Source organism: Artemia franciscana, chromosome 4, assembly GCF_032884065.1.
Source record: "Artemia franciscana chromosome 4, ASM3288406v1, whole genome shotgun sequence".
In the NCBI taxonomy this organism is placed as follows: domain Eukaryota; kingdom Metazoa; phylum Arthropoda; class Branchiopoda; order Anostraca; family Artemiidae; genus Artemia; species Artemia franciscana.
This window is the reverse complement of record NC_088866.1, coordinates 4,490,709-4,508,450: the sequence shown is the minus strand read 5'-3', so window position 1 is coordinate 4,508,450 and position 17,742 is coordinate 4,490,709. Positions and strand designations below refer to the sequence as shown.

The following is a 17,742-nucleotide window of genomic DNA, read 5'->3' as shown; positions in this document are numbered from 1 at the left end:
AGGTATGACTTGTTGTTTTCATGGTTGTAGTGTCATATGTAACATAGTAAAGAACGGACGCTATTCCATAGTAACCTAAAACTTGAAAAAGCATTTTAAAAATAAGACTGTCAAGTGAGGACTGTTAAGTCAACTTTCCCCAGGTTTCCCCAGGTTTTTGCCCTCAGACACGAATTTGAGTCTGTTCCCTCACTTGCTACAAAAATGAGTCCTTTTTAGAGTCTACTTTCGAACTTGAGGGGAGTCCTTCCATCTACTACTACTACTAACGATTCACTGCAGTACCAAACCGCCTGAGGCCAACATCTTATTTTTAAAATTACTGTCTTGTTTAAATTTTTTTTTCTGCCTTAATTAGTTTTAGTTTTGACTATTGACAATTGATCTATGGGTTGTCTGTTATTTTTTTTTCTTAGAGATCAACTTGAGTTTTCTCTCTAATCGTTTTCTTACACTTGCAAAAAAAGAAAAACTAATAAGATATGATTAGCTTTAAACATTATCTTAAATTATCCTAGGATAGTACTTTAAAGTACATTAGATTTTGATGTGTTAATTTTAATGGATTTATGCTGAATTTTAACGCGTTTCGTCCGTGTTGTTATTATGAGCGGTCTTAAATGACTAGTTTGACCTCTGTAATCGGTATTCAACACTATGCAAATAATTAGTTTGGCCTTTGTAATCGGTATTAAACGATTACGAAATTGATTTTAAGCGATTAGTTTGGCATTGGTAATCGACATTTAATAATTGTAAAAACAATTATAAACGGTTGATTTGGCCTTCGTAATCGGTATCTAACGATTATAAACAATTAGTTTGGCATTGGTTATCACTATTTAATGATTATAAATATGATTATAAACGATCATGAAAAACTTCTGTATCGTTCATTAGAATCGATTCAAAAAGCGTGAGACGAGTTAGCTTGTCCTGAGAAGCAGACTTCAGACTAAGCATAGGCTATTCGAAGCAAATATTGACAATTCCAATCATCCTACAGCAGTAAATTAGATTTTACCTACCTCTTATATGCGCCCTTATCGACTTCATTGCTGCCTTTAACTCTCTCATTAAGGAGGAGCTATAGAGAATTACAGTTAAAGGTGTTGCGCCACAAGAAATTGTCGATATACTATGAAGCTAGCGCAGAAACACCGAGACTCGTGTCTGGGTAGCAGGCTTCGTCACCTCTTAGTTTTCAGTGGAGTTTGGAGTAGCGTAAGGATTTCCTTCTGTACCATGGATACTATTCAACTACTTGATAGACTGGATTGTGAATAACGCTTTGAGTAATCACAGCATAATCTACTACTACTACCAATAACTTATCACCACACCAAGCTGCCTGAGCCCAACTCAGTTTCACACACTCCTCTTCCATCTCATTATATTCAAAACCTCCCTCTTTAAAACCTGTCATGAATTTCCTACTTCCCTTATATTTCTTTACGACATCCTCATTCGCCAATTACGGACGTCCTGCTTTCCGTTTATCCCTAGACGGTCAAGCGAAAAGTACAATCTTTGGCAATCTGTCATCCTTCATCGGTAGAACGTGCCCTAGCCATATCAACCTTTTTCTCATTATAGCCTTTGAAATACGGTCTGTCGGTCGGGTTCCCAAAACGATGCGTATACAATTTCCGTGGAAAATATTCTAGCAAATCTTCCTCTGTTTTTCGGAGTGCCCACGCTACAAAATCATATTTGACTACTGTCATCATTGTAGCTTCCAATATTCTAATCTTGGTTCGCAGACTTATTTTCCTATACTTTCAAACTTTTTTTTAACTATGAAAGATCACCCTAAGCCTTGACTATTCTACTTTTAACATCTTCAAGTCGGTCACCGTCTTCACTAATACAACTGCATAGGTCAGTGAACCTGTCCACTTGATTTGTCTTTTTGTTACTCAACGTCACCTTTTCATCTTCACTTAATCCTAGCCTTTGTGACTTAGTCTTCTTCACATTAATTTTCAAACCTATTTTAGAACCCTGAACTCGCAAACCTCTAAAAGTTCATTCATTTTGCTCACAATTTCATGTAGGATGCTTAAGTCATCAGCATAGTATAAGTCTAGGAAAGTATTTCTTCCCCATTTGATTCCGTGTTCCATTGATCAACATCTGATAAATATTTGGATCCTGGAATTTCTGACGGATCAAACAAGATGGTTGTCAGAAGTCGTTCTAAGGTCCTTTGGTGCCGCGGAGGGCAGTTCTTTGTTTGATTCCCACTGAATAGTAATGGCAATGCTGTCAAGTTAAACAATATTTAATGTATGTAATGTATATATGTAAAATTTAATATATTATTTAATATAATATTTACTATATGTAAAAAAATGAATAAAAATTCAAATATTAACAAATCTGTTGATTCCCAACGACAACTAACACCTTCAAAGAAAAGCTACACATTCTGAAGCTGTTTGGTGTCATTTGTTTTTAGGTTGTTTTGTGAAGATTTTTACCCACGTTCCTGCTTTTTAAATTTTGGCACCTGCTTCTGACGAAATCCGAATAACTGCATTTGAGGATCCTTTTCATTAGAAATTGAATTCCTGATTTTTTTTTTTTTAATATACATGGTCTTTATGTTTCCGCCATGCAATTAAGCTTCATTTTTCACTATCTATGGTGTTTTAATTAGTGTTTTGTTGTAATAATTGGTTTTGTTTTATTTGAAAGGTTTTTGGCCTTGGTAATAAAACTTACGAACATTACAACGCTATGGGCAAATTTGTCGACAAAAGAGTTGAGGAACTTGGAGGTCGCCGTGTTGTTGAGCTTGGCTTAGGAGATGATGATGCAAAGTAAGCTAATTTATTTAAGCTAATTGGACCAAGGCATACAAATTTAAAGAAAAAGGAAAGAATTGTTTTTCAGGTGCTGATTCAAGCAGTCGTGATTAAATTTAAAAATATACCCAGGTATTAAAAATTGAATTTAACACCACATTACGATTGTATTTGAATATTTATTATTAATTTAATTATTTAATTTTATTTGATATATTTATTTGATTTATATGATAAAAATTATTTTTATCTATTATATTTGAATACTTAAAACCCCGAAATATAAAGTAATAAATAAAGTGAATTAAGAAAAGAACAGTATAAAATGAAAAATACATAAAACATAATTAAAAACGTCTAAACACCAGGCATAACCTTAAAAAACACAAACACCTTTAAAAACACCATTAAAAAAACGTTCAGCTACATGCGAGCACACAGTTTTACACAAGCTTTTAGCATCTGTCAGACAACATGTATTATAATTAGATAAAAGCTTTTATCTAGAAAAAGGGCAAAGGTGATGGTTGCCTTTTTGCCATTAGTTGAGAGATGGCCTTGGATGGGCTATACTACACTGGTTAAGCATGACAAAACGAAAAGGTGCAAAGAAGAAAATAAAAAACAAAACAAAGATAAAAAACGAGCAGAATCATAGGCAGCAAAAAAGAAATTACAATGTAAGTGATCAAACAAAAAGGGCAAAGGCGATGGTTGCCTTTTTGCAATTACTTGACAGACGGCCTTGAATGGGCTATACTACAATGGCTAAGCATGACAAAACGAAAAGGTGTAAGGAAAAAAAAGAGCAGAATCATAGGCAGCAAAAAAGAAATTACAATGCAAGTGGTCAAAGAAAAAGGGCAAAGGCTATGGTTGCCTTTTTGCCATTATTTGAGAAAGGGTCTTTTTTGTTTTAATGTTTGTTTTAGAGGATTTTCTTCAGTGGCGTCAATCTAGGGATTCTTTTGGAGGAGCAACACAAAATGTATTTTTCGAAATCTAGTTTGGGGGCTGTTTTTTTCTTTCGTTTCTCTCAATGAAAATATGAAAACGCATTTTTCAGTGAAAATACCCCCCCCCCCAATTTCTAAATCTAGGCAGCGATCCTAAAAACTATTATTATGTATCTATTATTTTGTATCTTTTTGACATGGAACTACAAAAAACGCATGAAAAACATAAAAAAGTTTTTTTTTAAATTAGGAGGAGGTATAAAATCTAGTGCAATTGGCGCCATGGTTGGTCTTTTTATATTATCCCGCTAACTTCTATCCGTATTTTTATTTTTATTCTCTGTTCTGTTTTCTGTATTCTACATTATTTTATTCTTGTTTTTTCTGTTATTCCATATATTTCTAATCTATATTATTTGTTTTCTTAGTTGTGTTTTCTGCATTATTTCACAATTTTTACTCGGTAAAGACAGTTGAACAGAGGACTCGGCTAAAAGATTTACATTTTTTGAACATTTGAGAATGCATACAAAATCATTGTAAATATAATAACTATTTTATATATATATATATATATATATATATATATATATATATATATATATATATATATATATATATATATATATATTTATATATATATATATATATATTTATACTAGCTGTTGGGGTGGCGCTTCGCGCCACCCCAACACCTAGTTGGTGGGGGCGCTTCGCGCCCCCCCCAAGCCCCCCCGCGCGCGTAAGTCGTTACGCGCCATAATAGTTACGCGCCATTGTAGTTGTGTCCCTATGTCCCACCTGTGAATATAGATATATATATATATATATGGTTTTAACTACGTAAAACTTGCGAATATACAACATTCTTTGCTGTCCCATTGTCTTTGCATATAAATAGATTGTCAGGTTATCCCCCTGTTTCCCCCGGTGTCCCCGTTGTAGTTGTGTCCCTGTGTCCCGGTCGTCATTTATATTCCCTGTGTCCCGGGTCCCGGTCATCATTTGTATCCCGGTGTCCCGGTCTGTATATACATTCGTTTTTTAGTTTTGTTTTTCTCCTTTATTTTTTTCCTTTTTTTTTCTTTTTTAGCTTATTTAGATTTTTAGATTTTTTAGTTTTTTTTATTAGTTTTTAGTTTTTATTTCTTTTTAGTTTTTTTGTCCCGGTCGTCATTTATATCCCCCTGTTTCCCCCGGTGTCCCCGTTGTAGTTGTGTCCCTGTGTCCCGGTCGTTATTTATATTCCCTGTGTCCCGGTCGTCATTTGTATCCCGGTGTACCGGTCTGTATATACATTCGTTTTTTAGTTTTGTTTTTCTCCTTTATTTTTTTCCTTTTTTTTTCTTTTTTAGTTTATTTAGATTTTTAGATTTTTTAGTTTTTTTATTAGTTTTTAGTTTTTTTTTCTTTTTAGTTTTTTTGTAGTTTTTACCTTCTTTTTAGTTTTGTTAATTTTTTTTTTTACTTGTGTCCTGGTCGTCATTTATACTCCCTGTGTCCCGGTGCTTTGTTGATTGCTAATCGAACATTCCTTTTGTCCTGGTCGCTTTCTCTTTGAGTGTCGTCATTTATTTTTTTCTTTTTTAGTTCTTTTAGTTTTTACCTTTTTTAGTTTTTTTTTAGTTTTTAGTTTTTTTAGTTTTTTACCTTTTTTTAGTTTTTTTAGTTTTTTAGCTTTTTTATTTTTTTTATTAGTTTTTAGTTTTTTTGTAGTTTTTGCCTTTTTTTTTAGTTTTTTGTCCTGGTCGCTTTCTCTTTGAGTGTCGTCATTTATTAGTTTTTTCCTTTTTTTTTTAGTTTTTTATTGGTTTTTACCTTTATTTTAGCTTATTTTTCAGTTTTTTCCTTTTTTTTAGTTTTTTTTTATTTTTTATTTTTTTTAGTTTTTTACCTTTTTTTAGTTTTTTTAGTTTTTTAGTTTTTTAGCTTTTTTACTTTTTTTATTAGTTTTTAGTTTTTTTTTGTAGTTTTTGCCTTTTTTTAGTTTTTTCAGTTTTTTTTTTAGTTTTTTATTGGTTTTTACCTTTATAGTTTTTTTAGTTTTTTAGCTTTTTTATTTTTTTTATTAGTTTTTAGTTTTTTTTGTAGTTTTTGCCTTTTTTTAGTTTTTTCAGTTTTGACGTCACCTAATCCAGTTTTTTCAGGTGACGTCACCTGACACATCCATCCACACATCCATCCACACATCCACAGACAGACAACTTATTTTTATATATATAGATATATAAATTGATGATAGGTATTTAATGTATTATGTAAGAATATTTTCAATATCTGGAAATATGGAAATTTCTCATCGTTTTTCTCTTCGTTACTTACTCCTGCTTTTTTTTTTATTAAAACATATTTAATTTAGCGAAATAAAAATTCAATGTAAAACAGAGTAGGTATCAATCAAATACATTTTCTAATTTCTTTCGAAGGTCGCTTTTAGTTACCCTTTTTAATATGCTACCTCCTCTGTGTCGGCATGGTGTTCAGTCAACTTGGGCAGCACCATAGGAAACTCCTAGTGTCAAATTGCTCCAATAATATTTCCTTTGAGCTGATTTTTAGCTTTTTCCAACACGTAAACTGTCTATTTCTTTATACGCTTGCTGTTTAATGCATAGACTCAAGTCTGTATCCAGAGGGGCTAAGGGGTCTGATCCCCCCTAAACTTTTGTCCGACTTGCAAAAACGTAAAAAAATGTATATAAATTTTTTTAATGCGTTTTTGAAGTTTTTTTTTGTAACCTCCCGAAAAAACTCCTTTTATAAAGGAGCCCGCGGGTATGCGAGAAAATCTTTGAGGACTGCCCTTTTCTGATCAAAAAGAAAGTTCTGTCCTATTTAATCGAAAAAACGAAGTTCGTACCTTCTAATGATGTCAATATCTTTAAAACTGAATATCTCTATTTCCGGCACAAAAGATGAGAAGTTTAATGGTTTCTCTCAGGCAAGTAGGCATCGTCCTCTAGCTTTCTGTTGTTTATTCGGATCTCTTATCTAAGCTCTACAAGCTATGACAATACCACCGAATCATTTTTAATAGTTTGATAACACAAACAAAAAAGTTTTTAAATTGGCAAGATAGGGTGATAGCAACGAGATAGCATGAATATTTGGAACATTTGGTCTTAAAATAATATTTTTTTGCCATTCCTCTTGTTCTCCCTTCTCGCACCGAACAGTTCACTGCAGTTCTTTCTTAGGTTCTTTATTTTTTACATGATTTAGGGACTAATTCTTCTATCGTTTTCTTTTATTGGGGGAAGTATGGGAATTCTTTGTTTTTAAGGGAAATTTTCTTTTTTCTTGTATTTAATTTGTATATAAGGTTGCAGTTAATCTACTTGCTTCGGGATGCCAGGGGGAGGGTGTTAAATTTTTCAAAGATACCTTGTACTTGTTTCCCTGCATTTTCAGACGTGTTTTACCTTGGACTGTTTGACACACCTGCTACTTACTAGTCAGTCTATGCTTGGTCTAGGACGGCGTGTTAGTATGTTCTTTTTGCAAAGAATTGATTTATTGCCAAAAAATTATTCAAGTTTTCCGTTCTTTGCTGTTTTTGTGAATTTTTATTCAATGTTTTTAAGCTCTCCAAGGCAAATAAATTAAAAAAAAAAATAGCTTTTGAATCCTTTTTTCCCACATTTCTGGTCTATGTAGGTAATCATGTGGCTATATAACCGAAGCAGACGGTTGCCATAGGAAAGAAGTTGTTCATAATGATGTTGCTACGGGAATAATAGTTTATTTGTATTTTTTTACCTTTTATTAAATTTGTACTTTTTTGTTCAGTTGTTCAATCCATAAATTTTAGCTGTTCAGAATGACGTTGCTACGGGAATAATAGTTTATTTGTATTTTTCTTTTTCACCTTTTATTAAATTTGTACTTTTTTGTTCAGTTGTTCAATCCATAAATTTTACCTGTTCAGAATGATGTTGCTACGGGAATAATAGTTTATTTGTATTTTTCTTTTTTACCTTTTATTAAATTTGTACTTTTTTGTTCAGTTGTTCAATTTCTTCATTTCTTAAATTGTTCAGTTCATATCGAATTGGTCAAAATGATATTGCTACGGTAATAATAGTTTATTTTTTTGTGTGATTTATTACATTTTTAATTTTGCATTTTTATATTTTTAATAATATTTTATAGCATTGAAGAAGATTTCGTGACATGGAAAGAGAAATTTTGGCCTGCTGTAATGGACTTCTTCAATTTGGAATTTAAGCTTCAAGACATCTCAATGCGCCAATATAAGCTTGTGTCACCGCCAATGGACTTGCCACAAGAAAAGATATTTAAAGGAGAGATTGCTAGACTCAGATCCTTCACCAATCAAAGACCGTAAGAATTTTTATTTCTGTTACCTTAAGTTCTGATAGTTAATTTTGTCAAGCGAAAATCACCAAGTGATTTCGCAATTTAAATTCTGACTGGTATTTCTAGTGGATTTTAACTTCATTTTATTTTTATTTTTTTGTTTCATTTTTATTTTTCATTTGCTACCCAAATGAATTTCAGATACCCAAATATGGTATACTTGAGTTAAAAAAAAGTAAATGAAAAGGTCCCAACTTTAAGCTTTAGTCAAAACTGTTAAAGATATAATAATTCAAATTGGTTGACACATGACAAATTATCAAAATCTACACATTATCGAAAACACGAACAAAACTCGACACAAAGCTTCGCGAATAGTACTTTGACCTGGAGTAAACTGCTGTCAGTTTTTTGAACTTTAACAGTTGTTTCTGTGGGGAGTTGGGGTCTAAGAAGAGCAAAGGGAGGCGGGAAGAAGTAAATGTAATTTCATTCGTTCAAAATTAATCGCTGTCAACATCATCACAAGTTTGAACTAAAATTTAAAAGGACGAAGACGAAATCTTAATTCAAGTGCTGTCAAATTAATCAAATAGTCAAATTGAATTAGTCAAATAGTCAAATTTTGCTCGGCAGTACCTCGCCCTTTACGCATGGCCGATATAAATAACAATTTGTTTGTGTTATTCGTTCGGCCAATTAGTGTTATTAGTTAAATAGAAAAAATTTAATGGAAGAGTTGAAAAACACTTCTCTAAAAGATGGGCAGGGCGATCCTTATATTTTGTCGTTAAGCTTATTGAAAGCAAAAATCATTAGAGTTTTCCGTGAATAGGCATAACTGTTGTACCTTTTCTTTTTTTTAGTTCATGGGGTGGCAATTCTGGAATCTCATTTGACTGTTTATCAATGCAATCTCAATTCTGGAATCTCATTTGACTGTTTATCAATGCAATCTCAATTCTTTATTTTGTCCTTCTGCTCACTGAAAGCGAAAATCATAGAAGTTTTCCTGAAAAAAAAAAAACTCCTGTCAAATGAGAACCTGCCACTATTACTGCTACTAATAGCTCACTGCAGCACCTAGCCGCCTTAGGTCAAAAGAGCTGCGCAGGTTCTTCCTCCAACTTCATGTATTCAATGCTTCACGCTTTTACCGTTTCTAATGAAGTTTCAATTTCATTTAACATCTTTCTTAAGAGTTCCTCCTTCGGGGACGATCTGCTTTTCGTTTCGCTTCAGACAGATATCCAAAAAGCCTAAATTTTTGGGAATCTTCCATTGATCATATGTAAATCGTTGCCTAGCAGTCTAAACTTTTGTTCCATAATTATTTAAATAATTTAACTTATTAAATTATTAATAAGCCATGAAATAATCATTCAATAATTTAATAATCATGAAATAATCAATAATTTAAAGTTTTGTTCCGTTTAAAAATTGGTCGAACCATTTTTTCGTACCATATTTTTTTTAAATAACTTCGAAGACCACACTGCCTTTCTATGACGAAAGTAAAACAGTTTAATATTGGGATGAAACCTTTTAATTGATAGTGAACAGATATAAAATTATTTAACTGGATATTTCTAACACATATACAGTGTTCATCATCAGCAGTAAAACTACTGCTGATGATTTTTAGTTTTACTGCTGATGATGAACACTGTATAGGTGTTCGAAATATCCAGTTAAATAATTTTATATCTGTTCACTGTCAATTAAAAGGTTTCATCCCTATTTTGAACTGTTTTACTTTCACCATATTTTTTATATACCTATATTTTCCATATATTTATTACATTGCATATATATATATATATATATATATATATATATATATATATATATATATATATATATATATATATATATATATATATATATATATATATATATATATATATATATATATATATATATATATATATATATCTATATATAAAAAAATAAATTGTCTGTCTGTGTGTCTGTCTGTCTGTCAGGTGACGTCATGTTTCTGTGTCGACTGACGTCATGAAGTTAGTTGTCGTCATTTTTGCTATGACGGTGACGTCATTAACGGTATTTAAGACATTTGTTCACGGAAAAATGTTTAATTGTAAAATGACTGAAGAACCTACAATGGCAACAGCCGAGGAAGCTGCTCAAAGAGCTTATGCCAAAAAACTTGCTGCTGATAGAGAAAGTAAGAAAAGAAAGCGTTCCGAGGAATCACAAGAACAGCAAGAAAACAGGCTTGCAGCTGATAGAGAAAGTAAGAAAAGAAAGCGTGCCGGGGAATCACAAGAACAGCAAGAAAACAGGCTTGCGGCTAAAGAACGCAAAACCGCGCAGTTAGATGAAAATCCACCTGGACAGCGAGAGTCAAAACATATCAAAACTGAAAATGATAGCGATGATGATTGGGTTTGGGATTTTGACTTGGATAAGGTCATCAATGCCTAGCAGATTTAAGTTAAAAAAAAACAAAGGTTCGTCGATATGTACTTCATAGTGACGCTGAAAAATAAAGAAGAAAAAGAAAACTGAAAAAAGAAAAAAGGTAAAAAACTAAAAAAACACTCAAAGAGAAATTACAGACCGGGACACAAATGACGACCGAGACAGAGGGAATATAAGTGACGACCGGGAACCTCAAAGAGAAATTACAGACTGGGACACCCGGACACAAATCACGACCGGGACACAGGGAATATAAATGACGACCGGGACACAGGGACACAACTACAACGGGGACGCCGGGGGCACAGGCGGGATATATAAATGACGACCGGGACACAGGGATTGTTCGAATAGAAATTACAGACCGGGACACCGGGACACAAATGACGACCGGGACACCGGGACACAGGGAATATAAATGACGACCGGGACACTCAAAGAGAAATTACAAACTGGGACACCGGGACACAAATGACGACCGGGACACAGGGAATATAAATGACAACCGGGACACAGGGACACATCATTAGAATAATGAGGTATAGATCTGAATACGGATTGTTTTTCCCATGGACAATTATATGTTGCATGTTCAAGAGTCAGTAAACCTGACAATCTATTTATATGCACAGACAATGGGACAGCGAAGAATGTTGTATATTCGCATGTTTTACGTAGTTAAAAACATATATTTATATCTATCTCTTTTCACAGCTGGGACACAGGGACACAACTACAATGGCGCGTAACTAATATGGCGCGTAACGACTTACGCGCGCGGGGGGGCTTGGGGGGGCGCGAAGTGCCCCACCAACTAGGTGTCGGGGTGGCGCGAAGCGCCACCCCAACAGCTAGTATATATATATATATATATATATGCATATATATATATATTCTTTGCATATTTTACATATATTTATTACATATTATTACATATTATTTACGTATATATATATTACATATACGTACATATATTTTTGGTGACCATATTTTTCGTCTAATATATGATCAGTCAAGCCAATATCTAAAGCTCTCCTTATAAGATTTGTAAATTTTATAACTTTTAAAGAAAAATTATCAAAAGTTATCAAAAAGCTTATATCTTTTTTTTTTATCAAAAGCTGTTAGGGTAATATAATCTGCATAGTTTTAGAAAAAGGGGTTAAATGCCCTCAAACAGGGAGTTATTTAGCAGAAAATTATACAATTAAGTTCGAAATGAGTGAGAATTTTGATGCTACTACTATTTTTAAAAAACAGGAAAATTCCTTTTTTTCACGAAACAGAAGAATAATGATGCATCCTTGCTTTCTTTTTTTGCACAGATGTGATCTCGTGGAACCAGTAGTCGCGTATTATCAATAAAGGGCTTATCCAAGAGACAATATATTTTCCTTTAAAGTAACAGACTTGTGTCCGGGTAGCAGGCTACGCCACTTCTTAGTTTCCAGTTGAGTTTGGAGTAACGCAAGGATTTCCCCTGTACCAAGGATACAAATAAAAATAATAATAATATATATAAGAAAGGTGCCATCCGTTTTACCCCCTCTTCCAACCTCATCCAACAGAATAATCACATCCTAGCAGAGTGCCCGCTATACAACAATCTTGGCCCGAACATGGCTGAAAAGCTCAAAGTCAAAAATTGAGTGACCGTACTGCCATGTAGTATAACTTCTTTCCATGAATGTATTTTACACGCAGTTAAAAAAAAGACAGGGTATTATAGAAGACTAGCTGTTGGGGTGGCGCTTCGCGCCACCCCAACACCTAGTTCGTGGGGCGCTTCGCGCCCCCCCCCAAGCCCCCCCGCGCGCGTAAGTCGTTACGCGCCATATTAGTTACGCGCCATTGTAGTTATGTCCCTGTGTCCCACCTGTGAATATAGATAGATTTATATATGTGTTTCAAACTACGCAAAAATTGCGAATAAACAACATTCTTGGCTTTCCCATTGTCTGTGCATATGCAAAGCCGTATGTACTAATAATGACGTCATATACAAACGCTCTTTTTACAAACAAACAAACATGCATCCACATAACTCGTTTTTATATAGATAAAAATCTACGTGTTTCAAACTACGTAAAAATTGCGAATATACAACATTCTTGGCTTTCCCATTGTCTGTTCATATACAAAGCCGTATGTACTAATAATGACGTCATATGCAAACGCTCTTTTTACAAACAAACAAACATGCATACACACAACTCGTTTTTATATAGATAGATAGATAGATAGATACAATACAAATTAACTACGTCAAACTTGTGAATATACAACAGTCTTCGCTGTCCCATTGTCTGTGCGTATAAATAGATTGTCAGGTTTACCGACCCTCAAAGATGCAACATACAATTGTACATTGGTAAAGCAATCTGTATTAAGATCTATACCGCATTTTTCTAGTGATTGCCCTTGAGCTTTGTTGATGGTGGTTGCAAATGCTAATCGAATTGGGAATTGCAATCTTTTAAATTGAAAAAGCAGATCCGTTGGAATCATGGGAATGCGAGGAATAAGAACAGCCTCACCCTCATAAGGCCCTGTCAAGATTGTGGCCTCTATTAGGTTTTCCATTGTTTTTTTTACGGCAAGTCGCGTGCCATTGCAAAGCTTTGGTGGGTTGATATTTCTTAAAAGTATTATTGGTACGCCTATTTTTAGTTGTAGCACGTGTGGTGGAAACCCTGAAGGATCTATGGAATTTAAAAATTCAGATGGATAATTAACCGCTTCATTTGGTTCCAAAATACAAATTAACTGCGTAAAACTTGCGAATATACAACATTCTTCGCTGTCCAATTGTCGCTGCATATAAATAGATTGTCAGGCTTACCGACCCTCGAACATGCAACGGACAATTGTCCATGGGAAAAACAATCAGTATTAAGATCTATACCACATTTTTCTAATGATTGACCTTGAGCTTTGTTAATGGTGATTGCAAATGCTAATCGAATTGGGAATTGCAATCTTTTAAATTGAAAAGGCAGATCTGTTGGAATCATGGGAATGCGAGGAATAAGAACAGCCTCACCCTCAAAAGGCCCTGTCAAGATTGTGGCCTCTATTAGGTTTTCCATTGTTTTTTTTACGGCAAGTCGAGTGCCATTGCAAAGCTTTGGTGGGTTTATATTTCTTAAAAGTATTAAAACAATATTGTTGATTTCGTGGACGTCTATATTTTTGGGTGCGAGAATCGCTCTTTCACTTAGCCATTTATTATTTTTATAATTTTTTAGAATATTCGGAAATACTTTTTCAATCAATTCATTTTTGGACGTCACTAAATTACAGAAATCAGCAGGTAGTTGTATACGTCCTGAAATTGAGTCTACTGGGAGCTTTCCGTTTCCCATTGCCAGCAATTGATCTGAAAATGTTTGACCAGAGTCATCGTTTTGCAATCGGACACGCATATTTGTAGTTAATTTTAATGTTTTTACGTGTGCCCATAAATTAGAATTTTTCAGGCAAGCATTCATTTCGTCTGCAGGAGTTGATTTAGGTATTATAGGTAATGTTCGCCTGAAATCTCCCGCAAGCAATATTAATGTGCTGCCAAAGGGTTTCGACTTCCCTCGCAAATCTTTCAAGCATTGATCCAGAGCCTCGAGCGATTTTTTGTGTGCCATTGTGCACTCATCCCAAATAATAAGTTTGCATTGCTGCAATACTTTACCCATCCCAGATGATTTGGAAATATTGCACGTGGGAGTTTCTGTAGAATGCAAGTTCAGAGGCAATTTCAAAGCGGAATGAGCAGTTCTTCCACCAGGCAGCAATGTTGCGGCTATTCCGGACGACGCAATTGCCAACGCTATATCATTTTTTGATCGAATTGATGCCAGAATCAGTTTTATCACAAACGTTTTACCAGTACCTCCTGGCGCATCCAAAAAGAAAATTTCTCCAACGTTGTTATCGACACAATGCATTATCGTATCATAAATGTCTTTTTGTTCCGACGTTAACTTGGAAATGTTATTTTGTACATACGACAATAGATCACTCGTACTGTAACTTTGTTCACGATCCAATTCTACACATGTCGAAACAGCAGCGATACGGTTAGGTGAAGGCATTCCCAAATCCTGAAGAGGTTTGTTTGCCATACGTACGCACAAATCTTCTATAACAACTAAAGTGTAGTTATAAATTTCTGATGTAAAATCAAAAGTCATATCTGACGTCTCTAACTGTTTTCGATGGAGTATATCTTCGGACATGACGTCAGTCAACACAGAAACATGACGTCACCTGATCCACAGACAGACACACAGACAGACAACTTATTTTTATATATCTCCCGCAAGCAATATTAATGTGCTGCCAAAGGGTTTCGACTTCCCTCGCAAATCTTTCAAGCATTGATCCAGAGCCTCGAGCGATTTTTTGTGTGCCATTTTGCACTCATCCCAAATAATAAGTTTGCATTGCTGCAATACTTTACCCATCCCAGATGATTTGGAAATATTGCACGTGGGAGTTTCTGTAGAATGCAAGTTCAGAGGCAATTTCAAAGCGGAATGAGCAGTTCTTCCACCAGGCAGCAATGTTGCGGCTATTCCGGACGACGCAATTGCCAACGCTATATCATTTTTTGATCGAATTGATGCCAGAATCAGTTTTATCACAAACGTTTTACCAGTACCTCCTGGCGCCTCCAAAAAGAAAATTTCTCCAACGTTGTTATCGACACAATGCATTATCGTATCATAAATGTCTTTTTGTTCCGACGTTAACTTGGAAATGTTATTTTGTACATACGACAATAGATCACTCGTACTGTAACTTTGTTCACGATCCAATTCTACACATGTCGAAACAGCAGCGATACGGTTAGGTGAAGGCATTCCCAAATCCTGAAGAGGTTTGTTTGCCATACGTACGCACAAATCTTCTATAACAACTAAAGTGTAGTTATAAATTTCTGATGTAAAATCAAAAGTCATATCTGACGTCTCTAACTGTTTTCGATGAAGTATATCTTCGGACATGACGTCAGTCAACACAGAAACATGACGTCACCTGATCCACAGACAGACACACAGACAGACAACTTATTTTTATATATATAGATTTATGAAAATAAACATAACGCATATAGAGTATCACCCAGTTCCGCACATGGTATGAAGGGGGTGGGGGGATTCGAATTTTTTTATGGAGGGAGACCTAAGGTCTCAGAAACCGTTTTCGGACCCATATGATCATGCTTCCCATTAGAAGTCCTTCACTTGAATTGTATGAAGATTTAGTTGATTTTGGATGCAAGGATAAAACTTCCTGGAAGAATATATGTACAAATAAATATTGGACAACTATGGTACCATAAATACAACTTATGGACGACACCATACTCCCACAAGTCACATTGTAATGGTAATCGCGGGGAATTCGTAGCTGAGGAACGCCTAGAAATACAATATGACGGACCACCAGATGCATATACGTAACCTGTACACCTCCATTCAACCATAATGGGAGGCATCATCTAAGACTGTACCCCGGGGAGGGAGGGGGGTTTTCATTCCCCACCCTCTTCCCTGAAATGTTTGTCCTACTTGTGAAAACGTAACGAAATGAATACAAAAAAATTTGTGATGCGTCTTCTAAACTTTTTTTGTACCCCCCCCCCCCCGAAAAAAATCATGGATGCGTTCTTGGGCACTGTAGAAAAGGCCTACTGTTTTACTGCTGAGGGGGTGAAAGATCCCTCTTATTTTGGCAGCGACAGTTTTATTTTTGAAAGTTTCGATCAAATTTCAAAAACAAATCCAATTAATGTACCCTTTTTATTGAAGCTTGGTTATGGAATAAATACACTTGATGGAAGGTAGGGGTGAATGGGAGCAGTGATGTCGATTGGTGAGACAGGGGCCATATGCTCCATGGACTTTTGGCTTCTCCCCCCCCTCTGATATTTTGAAAAATGCCTTAGTTTCAGGGTATTTTCAGTGAAAATACAATTTTTCGGTATTTCGATTGAAAAATAGAAGACGTTTGCCCCCCAACCCCTCCTTAGATTTTGAAAGATACATTTATCGCTCCCCCGCTACATTTCACTCAATTGTTGACACTGTAGGAGGGTGGTTGCCCCTCTAATGTTTAAGTAAGTCTGGATATGACATTAAGTTGACAAAAATTGAATAAAAACTGCAAGGTTGTCAATGAATAAAAGTATCTAGGAAAGAGTTTGGCTATTCAAGAATATTCAATTCCGAAGTTCATATATAATGTGACTTAGTGCCCAGCAGCCTAGGGCTTAAAGTGATTTGAATATAGCAGTAATTCTTAGGGAGATAGGCACATCTTCAGAAATAATCAATAATTCGTCCTTCAAAGCTCTGCTGTTTTTTTAGGCCTTTTGATGCGAAAAATCCGTATCTGGCAACAGTGAAGGCATGGAAGGAGCTATTCAAAGGTGGTGACAGATCGTGTATGCATATTGAAATGGACACTTCAGGTTCTAAACTTCGCTATGACTCAGGTAAAATTGTTCTCATTGTTTTATTTCTTTTACTACTTGTTTCTTTCTACCGCTGTTATTGGAATTTGTCCAAGAATTTACTTGAAGGGTGGAACAGGGAAAAGGTGCGGAAATTACAGAAATCACTGGTAAAAATATTAAAATTCTGACAGGTCTCAACTTTGTAAGCAGAATTTAATAAAAAAGAAAGGGGAGAACCAAAATTCTGAATTAAAAAACACTATATACTTTAACGTTTGCATAATCCGGCCATTTTTTGTGGCGTTTCTACCCATATTTTTAACGGTTGAAACCGTTTATTTTGTAATCTTGTCGAGTTTTTCTAATCCTGTTTTTTTTTTTTTTTTTTTTTTTTTTTTTTTTTTTTTTTTTTTTTTTTTTTTTTTTTTTTATCCTGTCTTGACCTAATCTACTGTGTTTAAAGTTTCTTATCCTGGACAAAAAACTGGTTGAGTTTTTGAATCTTTAATGGTTTGTCTTTTATTTATGGCACTTGGTATTAACCAAGTGAAATATAGCAATCGCCAAGTCTGTCGGTCTGTCTGTCTGTCGGTCCCGGTTTTGCTACTTTAGGCACTGTTAGGTAAGCTAGGACGATGAAATTTGGCAGGAGTATCAGGGACGGGACCAGCTTAAATTAGAAATAGTTTTCACAATTTGACCATCTGGGAGGGGAGTGGGGGGCCGGTTAATTCGGAAAAAATAGAAGAAA

At 34.7% G+C, this 17,742-nt stretch overlaps 1 protein-coding gene across 1 annotated transcript in view; it reads left to right on the top strand.

Moving 5' to 3' along the window:
• Nucleotides 1-17,742, top strand: part of LOC136025880 (NADPH--cytochrome P450 reductase-like) — a 116,208-nt gene that overhangs the window by 21,688 nt on the left and 76,778 nt on the right. Inside the window, exons 4-6 of the mRNA XM_065701921.1 lie at nt 2,701-2,825; nt 7,919-8,110; nt 16,903-17,030. Of these exons, the coding sequence (XP_065557993.1) occupies nt 2,701-2,825; nt 7,919-8,110; nt 16,903-17,030 (445 nt within the window). The remainder of the gene's footprint in view (nt 1-2,700; nt 2,826-7,918; nt 8,111-16,902; nt 17,031-17,742) is intronic.